At 45.0% G+C, this 23,025-nt stretch overlaps 1 protein-coding gene across 1 annotated transcript; it reads left to right on the top strand.

The window, feature by feature from the left end:
- The first annotated feature begins 376 nt into the window (after window positions 1-376).
- LOC139620929 (segment polarity protein dishevelled homolog DVL-1-like) lies at window positions 377-22,797 on the top strand. The gene is made up of 15 exons (XM_071476978.1): window positions 377-793; window positions 5,733-5,802; window positions 8,117-8,238; window positions 10,799-10,917; window positions 14,758-14,896; window positions 15,226-15,319; window positions 15,474-15,543; window positions 15,664-15,803; window positions 16,313-16,389; window positions 16,960-17,027; window positions 17,155-17,232; window positions 17,372-17,506; window positions 18,109-18,276; window positions 18,383-18,598; window positions 20,746-22,797. Exons 1-15 carry the CDS (start codon window positions 624-626, stop codon window positions 21,258-21,260), a joined length of 2,181 nt encoding a protein of 726 aa, XP_071333079.1. The 5' UTR covers window positions 377-623; the 3' UTR covers window positions 21,261-22,797.
- The last annotated feature ends 228 nt before the right edge of the window (window positions 22,798-23,025 follow it).

The following is a 23,025-nucleotide window of genomic DNA, read 5'->3' as shown; positions in this document are numbered from 1 at the left end:
TTTCACTGGAATATTTTTTTTCAATAGTCTATATTCAACTGGATTGAACTGAATTGATGTTGAGTTGAAGTGCAACCTCTTGACATACTGATATTCCGCGGCGGTGATAATTGTTATCAGAGTAATAATCCTAAGGGGAAGGCAGCAGCCAGGCTTCATACAGCCAGTCCACTTCCTCTTTGTTCTGTGTTATGTCTGTACAGTACAGTGAAGCCTCCAGTGCGAGTGTGTTGTGTAAGCTGGGCATGTGGGCCTGCGCACAGCCCAGACGCGCCGCTAGATGACAGCACTGTCTCACCAATTAGCCTGTGAAAAATAGCAATAGCAATATTCCCAACTCCATATCGCAAGGATGTGGACTGTCCCTTCCTGTTTTAGTGCCGAGAGAGCCACCGTACCGACTCACACTGGAGCAGGAACACAGGCACTCATAACGCGATTATGTCTGGATTTTCGCTGTGTTTGTCTCGGAGCTTTATTTCCCACCGCGGCTTGTACAGGTTTCTGTATTAGGGAATGCTGTGATGTTATTCTACGGGTAACTGGTAACATAGCAGGCCCGTTTATTGCGCTGCCAACCCTTGTTCCTTTCCTGTGTCAATGATTGTCCTCCCTTTACTCTCATGGCGGAGACTAAAATAATATACCATATAGACGAGGAGGAGACTCCTTATCTGGTCAAACTGTCCGTTTCTCCAGAGAAAGTCACCTTAGCGGATTTTAAAAATGTCCTCAACAATCGACCGGTCAATAGCTACAAATTCTTCTTCAAATCGATGGACCAGGATTTCGGGTAAGTGGCCACCGTCGGTGATTATAATTAGCCCGTTCGTCTGGTTCACTGGCTATTTATTATTGCAGTGTGTATGGAGACAGCTTATTACAGGCCGTAATAGGCAACATCAAACGATGCTTGGCTGCAGCCCTGTTACATGTGTGTGGACTATAGTGCCATGTCTGTGTCCATGCTCCTGGCACCTGCTCATTATTACAGGCTACCCTGTGCGCAGTGGAGGAGACACATGAGTGTTTGAAGTGATACCAGATCTGTCCAGAGCCCTAATGACGCAGCCCTGCATGTATTACACAGAGCCAGACCCCTGCTCCTCAGAGACAGTGTATTAAGCCATAACAATGTCAGTACACTAACCAGGTGGAATATAAATGTCAGGGCAATGTTGACAAAGAGTCCACATGTTCAGGTTCTCAGGTTTCATCTTGTTTTGTTTTTGGTTTCCCTTTGCCTGATTATCGTAGGCATGTGATTTATCATGAGAAACGACTATATCAAAAAAATGATGATTTTATTTTTATCTGCTTATAACCTGGGAAGTTGTTTTTTTCCTTTATAGATGTTAAAATCCCAAAGGAATACAGCAAACGTTGGCAAGTGATTGTGACTAGATGTGCAGTCATATAATCAGTGTTTGCATCTGCAGTAATTGTCCCAGAGGAGGGGATCTGTCAAACAGCACTACATCTTCATAACCTCGTTTCTCAAGGTTTTCTAACAATTCATCTGTTATATGCTGTGATGATACAATAGCACTGGCATTGATGGTTTTAAAAAAGAATTATTGTAAATGTAGGTTAAATAATACAGGCTGGAGAGTGGTGGTTTGACATCTCATCACATCTCACAGTCCACTTGCTATGCAGTCATGTAAAGCACATATTGTAATTTATTGGGGTCAGAAGGCATAATTTTACTACTGATGAAGTTGTAGCTTCCAGAACTAGTTGTAATTATGCACAACAAGGTTTTTAAATAAGATTGAAATGTGAACTTAAAGTAAAAATATTATTTTTCATGCTGGATTCTACCCCAGAAAGTCTTAGAAACCACCTCCACTATCCACAGGATGCTGGACATTATGAATAATAGAACTATTTCCTCCCTCTTCCTCTATTTTTTTTCCTCTTTCTCTCTTTGTAATCCCATCCTGATTTTCAGGAGTAACCCCAGGTCCACAGAGTTCTTCAGCTCTCCTGGTCAGCGAGATCTACTTGTGTCAGGCCTCTGCTGAGAATGACATATTTGTGTCAGTGCCTGTTTCTCATTCCAATCTGAACAGTCATACATGGGCCCACACACATTAGTATCTAGCACTGTAATCGCAATCACGATTGGAGGAAATACAGAGGCAGGCAGTGTCTATGGAGCCGAACGTCATACATTTCCACTGCAGCCTGACCTTGTGAGGGAAGCTGGCTCTTCCTGGTGGCAGGCATAGGCTCGGTGCGCCGCTTTTGTCCCCAGCCTCGGCTTCCTGCCTCTCTCGCACTGCAGGCCGGGCTGCTCGCTGGGCCTCAGGTGATCGACAAGCAGATTATGGAAACAAACAAAGCATGTTTGCTCTCACCACATGGAGACGTGGCTCCATGTTGCTGAACACACCGCTACAGTAGGCCGACTGGCTCCTGCATGTGCATCAACAAAGCGCTTTGAATTCACTTGTGAATTGGACATTGTCAAACGACTGTCCGCACAGGGCTGTTATAGGCACTTTATAAAGGCATCTTCTTGGGTGTTTCTGCCTTTGAGTTAAGGTTGAATATCTGGGCTCTGTGAGTGCCGTATGGTACTGGCACGGTATGGAAGCAAAAGCCAGTCAAAGGCACAGAGGATAGCGGCGCTTTGTGATAGCCATGCTGGCTGTACTGCATACACACAGACAGTATGGCTGCTGGAGAATTAGCTAGGGAGGAATAAGAGTGCTAAGCAGAGAGGGAAAACATCAAATCCCTTGCAGTTATAGACAGTGTTTGAAATGTAAATGAGCAGTCAGTGCAAGGTCCTCTGTAGTAGACCCCCTGCTGTGCAGGAAAAACCAGCCATTTTCTTATGGGATTGCTGAGCTACATTTGTGCCGGCCATATCAGCTCTTTAAGCAATGGCCGCACAAATTTGATAAACGGTTTGCCCCACAAACGCCCGAGCTCACTGCAGTAACATGGCGTTTCACTTCTGTTTGGAATCAGTGCAACCGTGGGCTGTGGCATTTTCGCTCACACAACAGAGCAGAGCAAATTAAACGATGACTGTTTCTTTGTGCACATTTCATACCTCACTTGTTTTTTTTTCCTAGTCATATTCATTCATCAATATTCATAAGAGAGGAGGCTAATTGAGGCTGGGTTCTTTTGAAGGAACCCACTTGACTTTCTTTTTTTTTCCCGGAGACTTCAAGGTGATGATATGGCGTTTTGTCATTGCCACTGGTGGTGAGTGGGTTTGAGACCTCACTATAATGCAAGTCACAGAGGCACTCTGGAGCTGAGGAAGCAGCCAAGCTGAAGGTCTGAAAGAAACAGTCTTGTTTGTGCCTCAGAAAATAGGGGGCTGGTGGGGGGATCTTTCTTCTGCTGAGGAAGTGATGCTGAGCCCCTGTAGTCAGAGGACAAAAATCTGCAGCTTTTTGCACAAATGCTCTCCTGCCTCACCTCACTTGTTTTTGCCGTTTGAGGACTGTGACTGATTTGAAGGTTATACTGCACTTGGGTGTCATAGCATTAACAAAGATGCTCTTACTGTGGTAGTGACAATATAACATTCGTCTCATAGTGACATTATGGATGGAAAACAACTAAAACATCTGAACTATGTTGGTGTGGTGCTGTGAAAACCACAGGGTTACACTATTAAATGCTATCATAAAGTGTTTTCGACATACAGAGTTGAATCTGGCTGTTTCCTGAGTCTTTGTCATATTGAAGTCTATCTTTTCACCATCATAATCGACTACAAATATTTTACTTCCCTGTTTATAGTATCATTAACATCAGCCCACCAAAGTCCTTGGAGCGCTGGCCCGGTGTTAGCTGGCTTCTCCTGCCCCTGGTTTCTGGTGTAGGCTGTAACTACCCTGCCCTCCTCTGTCTCTCACAGCATAAACAAACAGGACTAATCTTCCCCAGCTACACAAATATCCCCAGCAGTGGAATATTCAGCGATCACCAGGGTAAATCTTGTGTCATTATCCTGTGAAATCTGTTAAGACCTATTTAAGCTGTCAGCTCTAAGAAGTCAGATCTGTGACAGCAGCCCACACCAGACACATGCTTCTTTAGACAGGGCTTATGGGTTTTTTTGGGGAGGGGGGGGGTTAGTTTTTTGTTTTTGTTTTTGTGTGTGTGTGTGCGTGTTTGGTAAGAGTTCAGGAGTGGAACGAACACTAACACGCTCCTGATATCAGATGAAGGCAGGCCATGGGTATTTCACCGCATGTTAAAGACGTCATCTGTTATCATTGGATTTGTTTCTTGGTTGCTTTGGTTTCAGCTCCTGGGACAGACAGAGATATGTTTAAGAGATTTATTTTGCACGCCAGTTATTTCAGAAATTGTGAAAATACAGTCAACATTGGTGAGCTGTGTGAGAGGAACAGCCAGCCTCATTCCTGTCCAAGAAGAAGCGTTGCTGATATTTCACTCGCACAGACCACTCCCACATCCTCACAAGTCACCTTACAGCTGGCCGTGCAGCTTGGGAGAGAGGATGCAAACACTTCCTACCTAACAAGCAGCCAGCAGAGTCAGCCCTCGCCTCCCTCCCTTTTCCTCCCTGAGGTGGAACAGGCCACAGCAGACTCTGTGGTCGTCAGTTCCAGCCACAAGGCTACGTTATCTCCGTCCACCACTCCCAGCAATACAGCTCCCACAGCAGCGGCGCACACACGAAAACACAACTAGCTTGGCTAATCATTTCAGTGGCAGGGAAGTTCTGGCAAACAAGAGGTGGAAAAAGAAAGCTGTAGTCGCTGTCAGAGACACCCCTGCATAAAATCTTCTTAGGCTTTCCTGCTGCTCTCAAATCGTGCCTCTCCCTTTTCATGTGCTGTGTTCAAAGCCAAGGCGCTAATACGAGAGCTCCTCTGAGTTTCACAAACACTCGCTTATGCCATTTCTGAGAAAATCCTTTGCAAAAAAACCCAAAAAAACAACATACTATAAAGATGTACAGGGTGTTATAATGGAATCTGACAAATATATCTAGATGTTTTAGCCCCATGAATGCCTCAGTGTGTGAGGTGTTCATCTCCTGCCCCTCAGCTAGCTTCGGGCTTGATCTGTGTGACACGAGCCGAAGCAGGTGTGGTGACTGCTTGCTGCTGAACTGTGTCCCAGCAGGTCAAAGGGTAACTGGGAGGTATTTTTGTAGGGAATTTACAGCCAAAGACGAACACACTGAGGGAGGCTCACACACTAGATCACTCTATTAATACACGCTCCTGTGCCGTGACGCCCCGTTGTCGCAGCCACGAGGCTTTTACTACCCACACACGACACTCACACATGGCACGTCTATCTATCTATCTATCTATCTATCTATCTATCTATCTATCTATCTACAGTGGATCATTGTGAAACACGTGTGCAGTTGTGTACTATTAGATCCATTTATAACTGTTTTATGGCTCTATCCTTACAGCTTTGAGCAGCCAGCCCTTATCACATTATTGTGCTTAGTGTAACTGGACAGACAGCCAAGATGTCTATAAATCACTGATAGAGACATCGCTGCAGCTCATTGAGCTCCCCCGTACAAGCGAGCTGGTTGAAAGCCATGTGGAAAATGTGACTTAGAAAGTGTGAATGTCCCTCAGTATGTGTCGGCTATGCAGTGATGGGAAGTGTCTCCAGGCTGTCCTGTGTTGTCGTGTTGGTGAGCTGATTGTGTGTCCTTCTCCCGGTCGCTTAGCCTGACTGCATCTGTCTGCCTTGTTCCCCAGGGTTGTCAAAGAAGAGATTTCCGATGACAACGCCAAGCTGCCCTGCTTCAACGGGAGAGTAGTGTCCTGGGTAAGTGAGATGGATGGTGCACCCGTGCTGCCCCTCTCTCCTGGCTGCTTGCCTGGCTGTGCAGCTTCAAGCTCTAACCAAAGATATGTGGAGCACATGTAAATGTAACGCCTCCACAGAGCTTTTTAAACACTCTTCACCTTGTTCAGCTGCATTGTATAGGTGTGAGTGCTTCCATTTGATATTAAACATAGCAACTGTTACAAAATACATTCAGGGGTGGCTGAGTTTGGCCACTAATTGAAATCATACCAGCTAGTGTAACCTACCTGACGGAGGTTACTCTATTGACTTCTGGAGATTTATAGTGCTTTGTAATTACAGAAGATAAACAGTGCCGTGAGACCGAGTTTCCTTACAGGGATAATAAAGTATGTCAAATCAAATCAGTCTGCCACGTCAGAGGAGCATTTACATCTCAATCATTGCTCTATCATAGGGGACAGCAGCTCTGGCTTTACTGTAAATATTGATGATTAGTTTTGACAGGCTGCTCATTTAATCTGCACTATGGCTTTTTGTCAAAAATCTAATAAATTAACATTATGCTCAATTGATCTCTGTGAAGAAATACATTATTTTGTATTGGCCTTCTCCACAGGGAGGTCACAGGTCAGAATCAGCCTCACTGTGGTGGCTATAAAGCTGTGAGGGACTGTCTTGTTCATTATCACTTAAGCATTGTCGATACCATCTAACAACAGGGCTTGAAGCCCATCCCTATGTTGCACTGCTGCTCAATAACCAGATAGCCCAAATGTATGTATGTATGTATGTCTTTATGTGTCACATTTGTTTTAGCAGGATTACTCTATGCACTACACCACTGGTTCAAAAATTGCTTTAAACCCTTTTTAATAAAGAGATTTTTTCATGGGACCACACTTACACTCTAGGTAATTCACAAAGATGTTGATGAATTTCAATTTTGCACATGAAGTCCCCACTGTATAACATTGTTTGATAGTCTCATACAGGCAACCTGTGATGAAATTAGCAGAAATATACTGTTCCATGCTTGTGTGTATTTAGGCTCCTTTAATTAATCTAAGGTCCTTGTTGATGAAATTGTGGTATTACTTTACATTGGATCCATCTGCAATGACAGATTTGTACATTGCTTGATCAGACATCTGACGGCTTGAAAGTTATGCAAGCGTGAGCTGTGACTAAGTAGAGAGCACAGAATAACAGCATATTTACGAACATGGCTTTTGATATGGTGATTTAAATATGTGCTCTTTTTTTCTCCCATTTTCTCCCTCGCATATAAAAATGGCAGCTAACAGAAAAATTGTTTCCCTTTTCATGTGGTGAAACTTTATTCGAAAACTTAAATTCAAAGACTGGAGATTAACAAATCATATGGTACCCTTGGCCCAGCCTTAATGTACCCTAGCACACTATGTGAAGCATGTAGGGAGACTCCAAAACATCCCATCGAGCAGTCCACAGAGATCACCTGATACATGTTACCTTCCATAAAATAATCCAGTGACCTCCACACTTTGAGTTGTAGAGAATTTAAATTTGAGAAACGGGGGACACTGGTATCAGATCAGGAATCAGCATCAGAGAGAGGAACTCAGATCCTTAAACGTGCATGGGTATTTTTCTTTAAATAACACCGTTAAAAACAGAAAGAAGCTCCAGTTTTTATATAAAGCAGTTTTCCATAAACCAGAGGGAAGTGTGTTCATCCCTGGTGTGTTTGAGACAGAAAACCAGACACAGAGGCTGATGGAAACTGCAGAAATGCTTTTAGTCTTTGAAAAAGTAGCCAGCAGGGTTCATTTAAGAATCTACTGACACCGCAGTGACACCTGCGAGTCCCCAGGCTTGCATTAGAATAATCACAGCCCATACAGTTGTTACTCTTTCCACGGCTGCCTGCTTTAACTTTCATTATTCTGGCTCAGATGAAAGGGGGGTAGCTGTATCTATGGGTCATTGTACATCATCCTTTGTGCTGACACTCAACTGAGTAAAAGCAGTGTGGTCTTTTAAGTTTCTTTGTCGTTCGCTGTGTTTCTCAAGTTGTTTATTCGGCGCCACCACTCGTCTGCATGCTTCTTTTCAGCGTCTCATTTCATAGTCTTTCCTCATGCATACTGTCTCGGGGGTGCCAAAATCACTCTGTGTGTTTATCTTTGAGTGTCACAGAGTCTGTTGAGGTTGTTTTTGATCTTCCCCCTCCACACCATGGGACCTATATCATCCAACTAAATATTTATTATTGTTGGTGTTTCACTCAGAGCTGAATATATCTGATCCATAATGAATCTTTCCCTCTCCCCCAACTTCTCTCTCCCAGTTGGTCCTGGCGGAGAGCGCCCATTCTGATGGAGGATCTCAGTGCACAGAGAGCCATCCAGAACTGCCCCCTCCTCTTGAGAGAACAGGGGGCATCGGAGACTCAAGGCCCCCCTCCTTCCAGTGAGTAGGCTGATTACCGCTTGTCATATATGCACAATTGCACACGCATGCATGCAAGTCGGCAGATGTACTCAAGCACACAATCCTGTGCACTGCGTGACCTTTTTATTTCGCAGCGCGCCATATGTGCTAATCAGAATGTGGATTGCTCATCAGGGAGGTTCATCATCATCAGGCTCGTATGGAAGGTGTAGGTGGTCTCTACGCCCGTGTGTAAATGTGGCATGTCCTCAAGCTTGAGAGTGGGAGTGTGCAGGAGTGTGAGCGGTTTTCCCACTTGTGTGTATGTTCCCTCCCGTCCACTCAACCGTGGAGTTTGGCATTAGTCCGCTCATCTATGTAAACATGATGCGTACGCCGCCAGTGCTGCTGATTCTTGAAATAGCCTTTCACAGCATAAACATCTTCAGGCAAATCCTGGCACTCAGTGAGGGCAATTGTGTTCAGGCACTCAGAGCATTCATCCATACTTGGTTAATAAAATCATATGTGGTTCAAAAAGACATTGGTGCCTAAAAGCAAGAGATTTTCTCCATAGCCTGGTTACCTGAGCCCCGAGTTTGACTTCAGACTGGCAGATTAGAGAATATCACTGCACTTGCTGAGGAGAAGTCCCACGCTAAATATAGCTGGCAGGGCTAGGGGGCAGTGGGGGCGAGGGTTGCTGCCTTTGCAGCGCTACAGCAATATGGCTGAGGCTCTATATTGAGAACAAGCAATCTGTCATGTCTCAGTGTATCTCTTTATCCAGTGTTTGACATCTCAGCTCGCTTTTGCCCTCTATGGGCTGCTCCCTGCTGTTTGGCTGTCAGCTGTCCTGATGATTTTATTGTTCCCAGCCAGCTTTCACTAGGATTACCGCCACCTTGTGGAGTGAAACGAAAGTGTGCCAGCCCCCTTTACCCCCACGTCATTTCCCCCACCGACCCCTCCCTCACTCTCCCTCTCTGTTTCCCTCACGGAGTCAGACAGGCAGGCCTTTCTCTGAGAGAAGCAGTGTGGTGAATTCCCTATAGCGAACCTCCTCTCCTTCTGAAATGAATCCAGTCTTCCACCTTCTAGCGCTCTCTGTAAATAGCTAGAATATTATTACCACTTCATTTTCTCTTTGTGCTTTATTCATGCATTTCATGTGTTTGTCAGCATGAATGGCTCTATTTGATGAGCACACAGAATAGGTGTTTTGGGCTGAGAATGGACACAACTGATGTGCTTCTGCCTGGTAATCCGGATTAAGGGACATTAAAAACACCCATCTCCATTTCCCAAGAGGGAGGGGGTGGCGATTGGGGGGGTTGGTTGGGTGTGGGGGTTGAAAGGGGGTGGCATTTGTTCACAGCTGCAGCCTAGCGCCTTGGATAATCTCCCCCTGGATCAGCAGACCTGCCGCCCGGCTGGTCAGCAGCCACTGACAGGCTGACAGAGATGCAGTCGCCACCACATCAATCATCACGCTGCTTTCCGATCGCTACCAATAGAAATGCATCCAAACTATGCGTCGTCACTTATATTTGCATACATGCACTGACCTGTGCTGGTGAAGCCTGGCCCAGGTGCACCCATTAGTACCCCGTAACAGAAGCGTGTGAGCATGCCTCATTGAGCGCTTTATCCTGCTGAGTGAACACAGCAGACGCAGCGTCCTGTCTGTCGTTTGTGGTTTTCTAATTTGCATCGAACATCCACACGTTGCCGCCGAGGTGCGTGTTTTTTAATCACTGCAGGATGATGTTTGTGTTTTATTCCTCTCCTGCTCTGTTTATACACTGTGACACTGTTTATATATGAGCGCTGTAATTTGAGATTTGAACAAGAGCGTGCGTGAATGCATGAACGCAAGTGCAATTATTTATGCAGGTGTGAAGTACATGTTGCACACATGTCCAAATGTGTGTGACAGACTGACAGCGTTGGGTAGATTTCTCACCAGCTTCAGGTTTCCTAGGTGCCTGGTGGCGGTGTAAGTCCCTTAACCTTGGTGCCCGAGGCCACAGCGTCTCCAGCCCTCTGACAGAATAACAATCTGCCCTCCAGCCCCTCCAGAACCCCCAGACTCCTCCCAGACCCCAAGTAGACAGACAGGCTTATTGCTCAGCCCACACCTGATCTACCACTTCTCGCTTTTTTTTATGCGATCTGTCATTCTCCCGTCTGTCTCTCTCCCAGTCGCGCTCCAGGCACCATCTGGGCTTTCAATAGGTCTCATTAATGCAAGTATTGTCCAGAATGGCTCCCTCTCAGGGTATCTGGTCATTAATGACACTTAGTGAAAAACACATCACATACCGCAGAACAATGAAACTGCTATTTTGGCCAGAGGGATTGAATTTGAAACAGAGTTATAATATGAGTTCCATATTCCCCTGAGGCTGAATGGCAGCTGAACTGATATTATAACAGACAGAAGTGTATTGTAGCCGGGGATTGTGTTGGTCACAGGCTGGTTAGAGAATGAATTTGAAAGACTTTCTGTGAGAGAGACAGTGTGTGTGTGTGTGTGTGTGTGTTTTGTACATCAGTATGAATCTGACTTAACTTTTCCGTCGTGTGTGTGTTGCAGCGCCAACGCGGTGAGCAGTCGAGATGGCCTGGACACCGAGACGGGCACAGAGTCTCTCCTGAGCCACCGCAGAGAGCGAGAGAGGGAGCGAGCACGGAGGAGAGCGAGAGAGACTGAGCGTGAGTATTATCGGCAAGGAACAGATGGATCCTTAAAATGCAATTATCTTGTCATTTGCAAGTTATTGCATTTCAGTGCCTCGAACTTTCCTACTCTGCACACGTCACTCACCCCCTAAAAAAAAAAAAAAAAAAGGTGGACAGATAATAGACACGTATGAAGAAAAGGCCCTCGGGGATCACATGGTGTGTGGTGAACTTTAGCTGTGTCAGGCCAAGAAATGCACAGAAATCCAAATTCTGAGAAGAGGAAAAGAAAGCAAGAAGTGAATAAGTTCACTGTGTGATTATGGAATCCACCGTCTTGCCCAATAATTGTCTCTTCTGTTTCCTGAGTGTGGCTCAGGTTTATGGTCAGAGGCTGTTTTCCACTCGGTAGTCACACTCCAATCTTGTAGAAGGATTATACCCTGTCAGAGGACACTAGTGTTTTGTGAAATATCAGAGGAGATTCTGTTCCAGCAATTGTTGAGATATAAATCCTGCCGGTCGCAGTCTACCTGGAGAAGAAATTGTCAGGCTCTTGGTTTTAAAAGCCCCTGAGAACCGTTATCAAGTGCAAACACATGTGCTTTTTATTTTGGCATTTGACTGAAGCAGTTTCTATTAAAATCACTTTGGTTGGAGGAGGACTGCTTCCTCCCTGATCCCGCAGAAGAACGGCTGCACAGGCTCTGTTTATGAATATGAGAGCCTGACAGGCAACGTTGCATGTCTGCACTGTCCACAGCAGAGAACAGGATATACTGGTGCTGCAGGAAAAGGTGTGTGTCGCTATCAGGATAATCAAACCTGCAGTATTTTGAGATATCCGCTTCGTTGTATTCCTGTCCCTGCCACATAGAGAATTTTGACAAAATGAGTTGGTTTTATGGCAGGAAGTAATAAAGACGCAGCCTCTGATGCTCGCAGCCTGCTGATGTTTGTACTCACGGCAAAGCCGGTTGTCTTTCTCACTCTGTCTCTCCTCCCCTCATCCTCTCTTCTCAGCAAGCCTGGCTCTTTGTATCCTGTGCTCCAGGCTCATTAAACAAATACTCATTAATTTATGTGGCGCAATTAGTATCACAGAGCGCAGCATCAGGTTGGGGTTTGTAGGAAGAGCTGAAACTATCTTGTGTGTTGGAAAACAGATTTAACTTTTATTCTAGCAGAATAGCAGCATGATCGTGTCCACTGATTTCATCATGATCACACTCTTGGGACAGTGCAGTGCTTTTATTTTGACTGATGTTTTTGGTGCTCGCCACATCAGAGCCGCCGCTGCTAACTGCCAACTGCACATCTGCTGTTTTGTGGGTGATACGGAAATACCTCAAGTCTAATAACTTTGCATCCGTCTGCCATCCTCCTCATGTGTTCTCACCTCAACACAAATAAGATGCTATTACACAGCTGTCAGAAAAGATAGAATTACTTAAGCATCACCTCATGTACTCCTCTCTCTCTCTCTCTCCCTCTCTCTCTCTCTCTCTCTTTCTCTTACACCCACGTGCAGTCTCTCTTACTCTATTTCCTCACCTCGCATCTCCTCGCCAGCTAGTTTGTTAGCTCTAATTAAAATGAAACCATCGGGGGAGCTGGGTGTGTCCCTTGTGGTCTACCAGCAGTTTCGTGGCTCATAAATCCAGCAAGACCTATTGAAATGTAATTCAATTTGGCTCAGTGTTTGCTGTCACAATCACATGGCCTGGATGTAGAGACATATGAAGTAGGAGCCAGTGGCCCCGCCTCTTTACCTTGCTGCCTGCAGCACAGACAGCAGCAGGAATTCCCCTGTCACCTTATACACACGCTCCAAGTGAGTCTGTCTGTGTGTGAATGCTGTGTTAAAGTGCTCAGGCCTGGTAAACGCATCTCTTGTTATTTTCTGCCTGCGCTGCAGCGTTTGAGGATGAATGGATGAATAATGGAGCAGTTGAAAATTTTAGGAGGGTGAACAGGTGTAGGCCCCCTGAGGGCAGCATGGAGTCATGGGATATGATCTGTTTCGAAGCCACAAGGTGTTGCACATCTTAACCTGTTGTAAGACAAGACTCTAGTGTTCAGTTATTACACTGTAGCAGAAAACATATAATACCTCAAAAAGAAAAAAAAAAAAAAAAGCATTGCCACTGCAATAAGCATAATGCTGCTCAGTGCTGGAGGGATTTTAAGGTTGAGGTCAGAGAAGGCATGGCTAAGCCAGAGCACTTATGCTTGTGTTAAAGTATTAACAAGAAACAGCACAACGGCCGGTGAATCTTCTGTAAATTGTCCTCGGTTATGAAAAGTGTCTTAAAATCAGTTTCTGTGAAGCGACGCTGCTGACAGGATTCGGGCTTTCAGTAATAACCTGATGGTGTTTTCACCTGAGGCAAAGCTCAGAGAGGACAGGACGGGACAGCGCATCATCTCAAATCCCACATTATCTCTCTCTGTTTTGGAGAACGCCATCAGCTGATTGGTCAGAGGCAGATTACCAGTCATTCTATAGTTGCGAGCTGTGGGAGGGAGGGAGCAGGCAATACTTTCTCCCGACTCTCGGCTCAGTTTCTCCGTGCATCGGATGAGAGCGCGCTGTCGTCCGTGGTGAGAGGGATTTGTTGTCTTTTGTCCGTTGATGGAATCTGATGTTTGAATATGTTATATGATGCAAGTGATTTCTTCTTGTGGTTAGTTTCATGCAGCTCATTTTTTCTGTCATTCAAAGGTGACTGTTGAAAATAGGAGGGCTCTTGTTTTGCAGTGAGGAGACAGTTTTGTTTATTTGATGTGAGCTGTGGCTGGGTGACGTTGTTTATTTAATGTTGAGAAATTATACATTTGAATTGTTTCATTGACTTTCATCTGATGAGCTCATTGTGTCTTTATTTATTTCCTTTGAAATGTCACAACCTTTGAAAAGGTCACAAATAAATTGTGTCCAAAAAAAAAGTGACTTTGCACTCTCTCACTTCTTGTTTTCGTACTCTCTGCTCCTCGTAGAGTATTTTTATACTTATTTCCTATTTTTGTCACTGCCTCTATTGTAGATAAGCTGTGAGGCCTGTCAGCAGCCAGCCGGTGGGCAGAGACCGTCTGGGGCTCAGGCTGGTTTTGTGGGAACGACTAACACAGACGGAGCAGACCAACAAAGACGCAGATTTCAGTCTGACTTGGTGAACCTGCACACTTGTGTTTTTTTGTTTGGTCTCGTGCGGCAGTCGTCTGAGCGTGGGAGGAAATATGTTTGAGTGAATCCTCTCGGTGGATGTCATGTCCCGCTGCTGACTGAGAGCTTATGTGCTGTAGCTCAGCTTTCATAAGAGCAGCGTCTGGGCGGAGCTAGAAATGGGAACTACCACATTGCTGGAATGTTTTGCTCGCTTTCTGCGAATCCGCTGGCTGCCACGCCCTCTTCGCCTTATGAGACCTTTCCAGCCAATCCGCTGTTACCCTGAGACAGCACCACCTCACTGGAGATGTACGTATGGAGACGGACAGGGTAGTCGTACTCTGCTGGGAATATTGCCACTTGGGACACAGCTTTGTCTTATCTCACTGCCAGGAAGTGAACTGTGTACAGTGAGGCACTGTGTTGGACATTCATCTCAGCTGAAATAATTTTTCTATGATTATTTCTACTTTTTTAGAGGAGGAACTGTTGATGATTTATGTCATTTCACCTACTCTTAATCCACTGTATGGTCTGATTGAAATCCCCCTTCTGCTTTTCACTTCATGTTTTCATTGATGACAAAATCTCCCATACACCCTCCCAGCGCCTCGTTGCTCTCTCCCATTCTGATCTGACCTCGCAATAAGCAACGTGACCTCCCATCACCTGACTCAACGCTGCTCTGCTCTTTCTCTCTCCAGTCCCTCGCATCAACGGTCACTCGAAATCAGAGCGCACTGCAAGGGACTCAGCCATGGGTTACGACAGCGCCTCAGTGATGAGCAGCGAGCTGGAGTCCAGCTCATTTGTGGACAGTGAAGAAGACGAGGACGCCAGCAGGTAACATACGACGACACATGCACATCCACACTCTTAAATCAGTAGCTTTTGTTTGTTTCTGCAACTCTAACAAAATCTCTGCAGTAAAAATAAAAAAATAAAGCTAATTGTAGACACTGAATTACTGCAAAATGCTGCAGATATTTTATTTTATTTTGTCTACCTCCACCTACACAGACAATTGCTCTGTAAAAAATATAGTGGTTAACAAGTCTGGCCATTTTACCGTGTAAGCTTTAATGAACTTTTTTACACACCCTGCCAACTCTCAGCTTTAATCCTAATATCTTTGTCTCCTCTTTCTTCTCTCGTCTCCTTCTGTGTTTCAGGCTCAGCAGTTCCACCGAACAGAGCTCTTCCTCACAGCTGATGCGCAGACACAAGCGCCGCCGGCGGAGGCACAAAGTGGCCAAGATAGACCGGGTGAGCACCTCCAAGACACATCACAGCCACCCGCTGAAATTGAAATTGACATTGAGTGAGAGGAACAGATGAGCGAGCTGATTGATATAGACTTTGTGCCACCTCGACTACGCTATGCTTTACTTATTGTATCCCCCTCCTCCTGCTTTTCCAGTCTTCGTCCTTCAGCAGTATCACAGACTCCACAATGAGCCTCAACATCATCACCGTCACACTCAACATGGGTAAACCTGACTCTTCCATTACTATAATGTTTATATCAGAGTATATATATGCATGACTACTTTAATGTTTGTTACACATGATGCTGTGTTCTTAGTCATTGCCTGCTTTCCCCCTGACAGAGAAGTACAACTTCTTGGGCATCAGTATTGTTGGTCAGAGTAATGACCGGGGAGATGGCGGCATCTACATCGGCTCAATCATGAAGGGAGGAGCTGTGGCTGCTGACGGCAGAATAGAACCCGGAGACATGCTCCTGCAGGTACACGAGCAGTTGTTCCCACTTTTACAAAGTATCTTTATATTTTGATGTACGCACACACCTCTGCTGCCGCTGTTTTACAGTGTGAAAGCTGAACATTACACATGAGGACATCGCTGTGTTTCTATCTGAGGTTTTGTGGCCTGTTAAAAACCAGTTCCGTTACTAGGCTGTTTAGTAAAAGTTGTAACCTCTCCTTTTCCTTCCTGTTATCGGCTCTCTTTTGATCTCAGCGCGCCAGAGCTCTATGGCTCCACCCACTATTAAACACACGATGGTCGATTACAACTTGTTAACCACAGCAACACTCACAATTTCAACGGTGTATCTCATAGAAAGTAGCTTAGATCTGCAGCCATCTGAGCACTGCAGAGATGAATGTGTGCACACTACGAGGGGTTGAAACACATTTGAATCTTCTGCAGAGCTGCAAAATAAACACAACGGATCATTAAGTTATGTCATTTGATATATTGGGTTAATTATATAGTTTGTTGTCTGTCACCCAGGTGAATGACGTAAACTTTGAGAACATGAGCAATGATGACGCTGTGAGGATTCTCAGAGAGATTGTTTCCAAAACTGGGTAAGACTGTTAAACCTACTCGTGATTATTTACCTCTCAGCTGCAGATCAGATTGAGATCCCAACCTACTCTCCGTGAGGTGTAATTTTAAACTGAATCAGACAGGCTGCTGTTTGGGTATTCAAAGGATTTAAAGAATTAAAGGAAAGACTATTGAGGAAAAGTCATGACTGTAAAACACAAGCATATCCCCACAGTTTATCCATTGATGCCAAACTCTTTGTGATTTTTTTGTAAAGCAAGCCCGAGTGACCTTGCACTCAGATACTTTCCTGCCCTGCTCTCCTGCTACACCAGTTTACAGCAAGCTTTAACAGTGCATAAAGTGCAGTGCACACTAACACTCTATAGTATCAATATGCAGATTATCTTATGATGTCAACTAGAGGTGACCTTTGGAAAGTGATTTCAGAAGAACTGATAGATATCAGTCAGCAGTTTGACTCATCTGACAGCTGTGAGGTACAGAGTAATGTGGTCAGGTAGATAATGTGCAGTAGACAATGATCTGTTCTCTCCTGTCTGTTGTTATTTGGCTGAACCATATTTGTTTTCTATATTCCTCTCCAGGCCTATTAGTCTTACTGTTGCCAAATGTTGGGACCCGTCTCCCCGAAGCTACTTCACCATCCCTCGTGGTAAGACAAACACTAAAAATACATATTTCACCAGGTCAGAATTATTTTTATTACATTTGGAGCAGTGTAACTGACACCATGTCACAAAGGCTGAACTGGAAGATGGTTAAACTGTGTCATTTTTCAGCTGAACCCGTGAGACCGATCGACCCTGCAGCCTGGATTTCACACACCACCGCCCTGACAGGACCTTACCCACACTACGGTAAAAGCGACCAACCGCCGCCTCTATCACACACTAGGAAACATGCTTTTTGTAGTAACTATGATAAACTTACAACTTTTAAACAGTTCAAAAGGTCTGCTTGTCAATGTTTTTTTAAAACTCTTCTTCTGTCTCCCAGAATTTGATGACTTGCCTCTATCTGCAAGTAAAACTGACATGGCAACCATCGTCAAGGTGATGCAGTTGCCTGACTCTGGCCTTGAGATCCGAGACAGGATGTGGTTGAAGATCACCATCGCCAATGCTGTCATTGGTGAGAAAAGCTGAGCTGTGTGGTCACTCAGAGTTTACTGTAAATGATGTCTGCATTGTTTGCATGTTGCACTGAAGCTTGGTGCTGTGTATGAACAGTGATGCATAACCCAAAAAAGAAGAACAATAAGGAGAAAGAAATTAACCATATTTGCAATTCCCAAAGAGCATAGAATATAAATGTGAAATTTTAAACTTTGTGAAATTCTGAAAATGATTAAATCTGTCACCACATACCAGCTCTTCATTATTTCTAAGTACATTAAGAAGCATTAGCTTGAATCTTTCACTTTTCCAATTTAATTTCAACTCTTTTAAGCAAAGTTCAGTTGTTTTTTTGTTTTTTGTTAAACCACAAAATCTAAATCCGAGGGCTGAAAACTACCCTGCATAGTTTTGACATTAACTCCACTAACTTTATCCAAAGTTCTTGCAACATTGTGCTGCTTGTCTCACTTGTAGCCACTGAGTGGTCACTGTGGCTGTTGTGCATCTCGCGAGTATTTTTAGCATCTGTTCAACTCATTAGAGCAGGAGCCTACATGTCTGTGTGTGTGTGTGTGTGTGTGTGTGTGTGTGTGTGTGTGTTTGTTGCTGTGTCAGGTGCTGACGTGGTGGACTGGCTTTACTCCAGAGTGGAAGGATTCAAGGACCGACGGGATGCGAGGAAGTATGCGAGCAGTCTGCTGAAACATGGCTACCTGAGACACACCGTCAACAAGATCACCTTCTCCGAACAGTGCTACTATACCTTCGGGGACCTCTGCCAAAGTACAGCCACCTCTCTCAGTGTGTCAATAATGCATGTCTATGTGCCTGTGAATAGGAGGATTGTGCTAAATCCTTCCCTCTCTGGTTCTGTTTTCTCTCCAATAAGACATGGCATCGCTCAATTTAAACGAGGGATCCAGTGGCGGAGGCTCTGAGCAGGACACTTTGGCACCGCTCCCTCCCACCAGCAACCCCTGGCCCCTGGGCGGGCAGCCATTCCCCTACCCTCCCTTTCCCTCCGCACCCCCCAGCTTCCCGCCAGGATACTCAGACCCATGCCACAGTTTCCACAGCGGGAGCGCAGGCAGCCAGCACAGCGAGGGTGAGTGATGAGAAGGAGGGGCAAGATGGATCTTTAATTTTTTCATCAGCCTTTCATTAATTAATGTGATGATTTGACTCAACATGCAACATGAGATTATCCCTAACCTAAGTACTCCTGACATATGACGTCAGTATTGACAAATGTCTGACTCATGCTAATGTTAGCATTTCTGGCTCTCTGGGCAGGAAGTTGACATTGGATTGCATTTTTTTTATTATTATTATTGAAATGTGTGTATTCTAAAACACGTCCTGTATTGTCAAGGTCAATCATGAGCATCTTGAGTCACGCAGCGGACAGCTCTGCAGTACTGGGTGTGTACTCAAAAAAAAAAAAAAAAAAATTCTGATCAATCATGTGATTACAAATCGCCAGCTTGAAATGATCAATGCCGAGTCCATCCCTCGCCATCAGTCCTCGAATGATCTTTTGTTTCCATCTTGAATCAAAACGTGATAGTGCTTTGTGTGGCTGCTGCATGGTTTTTTAAATCTGCATCGAGGAAGAGTGGAGAACAGGGGGGTTTTTTGCATTAGTGTGTGGCAAGTAGTACACATTCGAAACCAGGCAGTCCAGACAGATGATGGTAAGTTTCATGTTACCATCTGTCTAATTCTCATTGTTTTGAGTGACTCATCCAGACATCATTATCAACATCGTGTCTCACTTTCAGCTGGTTGTCATTCTTTCAGTTGGTTTGTCTGCATCCTTTGGAGGGACAGAGATGACAGAGATGTCTTTCTTATGAATTAAAGTTGTAGTTTTTTTTCTTGTGGCACTTCCAAACAAGTGTTTGTGGGTAATGATGTGGTCTCCTGCTTGTTTGAATGTGTGCATGTGTGCATTTTTGAGGGGCAAGATTTTTTTTTAGTTGGATGACAAGAACAGGACCAGTGGCTGCAATATGAATCATGAGCTTATTGGCCACATGTGGAAGGGTACATCAGAAGGGCTGGGCTGGGAGGTGTGTGTAATTCTGTTGTTCCCTCTGTTTCTGCTGGGCAACGGTAGACTGAAGGAGGAGGTAGTCCCAGGACACTGGGGGAACCGGTAAGCCTGCTAACCCCCCCTCTCCTCCTCTGCTGCTCTCTTTCTTTTTGCTCTGTCTCACCATTGATCCTCTCGATTCTTATTCTATCCCTCTCTCTCTCTCTCTTGCTTTCTCCTGTGCTCAACATTCTCCACCTATCATACTGTAGCTTTAAGGTTTTTCTTTTGTTTTTTTTTTTCCTCCGCCCGTCCCCATGCGTCTTCCTTCGTCCGTTTGAATCCTGTGTGTGACTCTCCTGACAGTCCATTCTCCCTCTCTGCACCTCTGGGCATGTGTTTGTACTGTGCTGGGAGGTGCATGATGCAGGATGATCACTCCACTCCAAGGCTTGTGCTATCATTCCCACTGACAGGGGGCGATCATGCACCACTTTACCCAGTACTGTCGGGCTCATTGCGGAAGGGGAGGTGTGGAATGCTTGATTTTGCAACAGTGTGATACACCTCTATCAGTATGACGCCGCCAGAGACGTTACACTAACCTACTTTTAAAACGAAAGTGGGACTATGAATGTGCTAACACCCATAAAGAAATCTGTGGTACTATTCTGTATCATCCAAAGTGCTGTGTAGCAGTGTCTCTCTGATGCAGGTGTATCGTGTTTCTATTTCTAATCTGTGAATGTTTCAGTGTTTGTATGAGCATCAGATGAAGCCCCTGGGATTAGTTGCTGCAGGTGCAAGTTGGGGAAGAAACCTTTGAGATAATCATGTTTGCCCTTGACTCTTGCTAGATTGCATAAGAAAATAACCGGTCACACCTTAAACAAAGTTCATTAACGTCTATATAATGTATATAATTGGGTTAATTACACAGTTTGTTATATAACATATATAATAATGTCTAATAACATGCTGTCTGATGGATGTTGACTGTAGCAGTTCATCAAGGCTTCATTAAGCTCTTGCTGTATATTTTGTTTAATGTGTGACCTTCTGCCTTCAAGTGAATCAGTAGCAAAATAATCTGGTTCTTAATCAGCTGAAGCTGATGAGTCAGAGCTGCTGACTGTGTATTTAGTCTGAAGTGCGCTCATCCTGTAGAAGGCTGAGCTAAAATGTTGGTGTGTTTTTTTTTTTCGTCCTCTCAACAGGAAGCCGAAGCAGTGGATCCAACCCCAGCGCGGGCAAAGGTAGACGCTCCTCCCCACAGGAGAAGGGTCAGAAGTCAACATGCAGCGAATCAGAGCCCGGCATCCGTGGAGGGAGGCGCGGTGATCGGTCCGCCAGCCAAATGAGCCATCACAGCCACGCTGTTTCCAGTCATAGTCACGCCCGATCCAGTCACAGTCAGTCACACAGGAGCCACTCTCTCTCACAGAACAGCCACCCCTCCTTCACCTACAGCCACGCCCCCTTCACCCAGCCAGGGCCAGGCTCCTGTGCCCAGAGCGAGCGAAGCCATGCCTCCTCCTACGGCCCCCCAGGCTTACCTCCTCCTTATTGTCTAGCCCGTCTGGCCCCCAAGACCTCAGTCAGCAGCAGCACACCCCCTGGAGCCCCTCCCGGGAGAGAGTTAGCAGCCGTTCCTCCAGAGCTCACCGCCAGTCGCCAGTCCTTCCAGCACGCTATGGGCAACCCCTGCGAGTTCTTTGTTGACATCATGTGACAGGACAGTGCCTTTAAAACTCATCGAGCACAAAACAGTTCTCCCTGAACCCACACACCCCCTTCTCTCTTTTGCCTCTAACCGTCTCTAAGTTCAGAATGTAGACACTGACTGGCCCTCTACCCAACCCCCTGCTATCTGTCTATCCCTCTGATGTCCATCCAAAGGACAACAGGCAGCAAGAGCACAACAGGAGGGAGTCCTCTCACACATACAAACACGGGTCCTTGTGGCTGAAAACCCTCTTTTGTATTGACGTGACGTGTACAGTTTGTGAAACGTGAGTGGTATTCAGTGTGGTGATTCTTTAAAGCTGCCGCGCAGACACTCTCTCGGGAGTGTGTACTTTACGTAGAATAAATTCTGTTCTGCAAAACCTTTAAGCTGGCTGGGCCTGGATCTCAATCCCCCAGACCCAGACAGACACCTACAGCCCGCACTTAGGAACTTTTTTCTGGGCCTACAACTTGGACTGGGTCTCCTGACCCATATCTGTGCATACTGAAAAAAATAGCTCATTACACCAAACCTCTGGCCCTATTTCATTTATGCTGTGGCACAGCCACCAGCTTATTTAAGCTCTTACCTGCCAACTACTAAACATTCACCTTGATCAGTTTGCAAACAGTGGATTTCTTCAGTTTCATAAGGGAGGCCCTGTAGCCAGCCTGTAGTTTAACTAGGCTGCATATTGCATGTCTGTCTCAACTGCTTTAAAGAAAAGAAATTTTATTAATACATTTTGTTTAAAGTATTACCCTTATTGGGGGGAGGGGTTACCTCTTGCCAATGCTCTAAAGGAAGAATCCGTACACTGGATGATTTTCGTGATGTTATTTATGTGATCATGTTGCATTAATGGTGTCATACTTTGTCTACTCCGGCTGACTGACAGACAATCAGACATCACCCTTTGTGAATCAGTGGCCAGTTTCCACTGTCCTCGCTGTGCTTTGTCGAATGTATCATTATTCCTGTCGGTGACTAAACCCTGACACTCATGACACTTATAAATAAGTAGGTCAGCTGACAAACAGGATTGCAAACAGTGGACATCCGCCGCAGCAGGGGACGCAAACTCACAGGGCTGACATGAGAGGGCGTCATCATCGGCTCCTTCATAGCGAAAGTGAGCTTAGATGAAAGTCGGTGCGATAAAAAGCCAAAGCCTCACGTCGTGTGGTGGATATTCAGAAGCAGCCTGTGATGATTATCAGCGGGCACTTCTCATTTTACAACTTCAAGTGACTTCAAGGGGAATCCTGGCCTTCAAACTCTGATATCCTTACAAAACAATGGCAACCCCCTGTTGTATTTACCTAGACTATCAATACAAGAGGGAAATAACACACGCACACACGCACACACACACACACTAGTTTTATGAGCACTTTTCCATTTTGTCTCTCCCTCCCTTTAGTATGAAACACTGTTTGCAATCAAAGCTTTCTCCTTAATTTTGTTTCTTTTCAAAAAGAAGAATAAATTGTACATAGAAATTTATTATATATATGAATAAAAAAATATATATGTTCAACACGTTGCCTCGTTTTCCATGATAATCACCTGTAATGTTTTATCAGCGGAAATATCTCACCCGAAACTGTATATTTCTCTTTTTTTTTTTTAGGAGAGCCGCTAGAGGGAGACATCCAGTTTCTGCTGAACTCTTATTTACCGCATTTAAATTTAAGCGTTTTAACGTGAAATGTACTTTTTGAAATGTCAGCGGACGGTAACTGTCTGAATTACTCATAAGCATCTC

The sequence above is a fragment of the Trachinotus anak genome, unplaced genomic scaffold, assembly GCF_046630095.1.
Source record: "Trachinotus anak isolate AG129_WGS33_773 ecotype Australia unplaced genomic scaffold, CSIRO_AGI_Tana_v1 ptg000004l, whole genome shotgun sequence".
NCBI classification, from domain to species: domain Eukaryota; kingdom Metazoa; phylum Chordata; class Actinopteri; order Carangiformes; family Carangidae; genus Trachinotus; species Trachinotus anak.
This window is presented reverse-complemented; position numbering and strand designations above follow the sequence as displayed.

What these genes read in the sequence shown, in the direction of transcription:
- LOC139620929 (XM_071476978.1), top strand. Translation starts at nt 624, where the DNA reads ATGGCGGAGACTAAAATAATATACCATATAGACGAGGAGGAGACTCCT. An exon ending in TCAAGGCCCCCCTCCTTCCA is followed by an intron (nt 8,239 to 10,798) that starts GTGAGTAGGCTG and finishes TGTGTGTTGCAG; the next exon opens with CGCCAACGCGGTGAGCAGTC. An exon ending in AAGTGGCCAAGATAGACCGG is followed by an intron (nt 15,320 to 15,473) that starts GTGAGCACCTCC and finishes CTGCTTTTCCAG; the next exon opens with TCTTCGTCCTTCAGCAGTAT.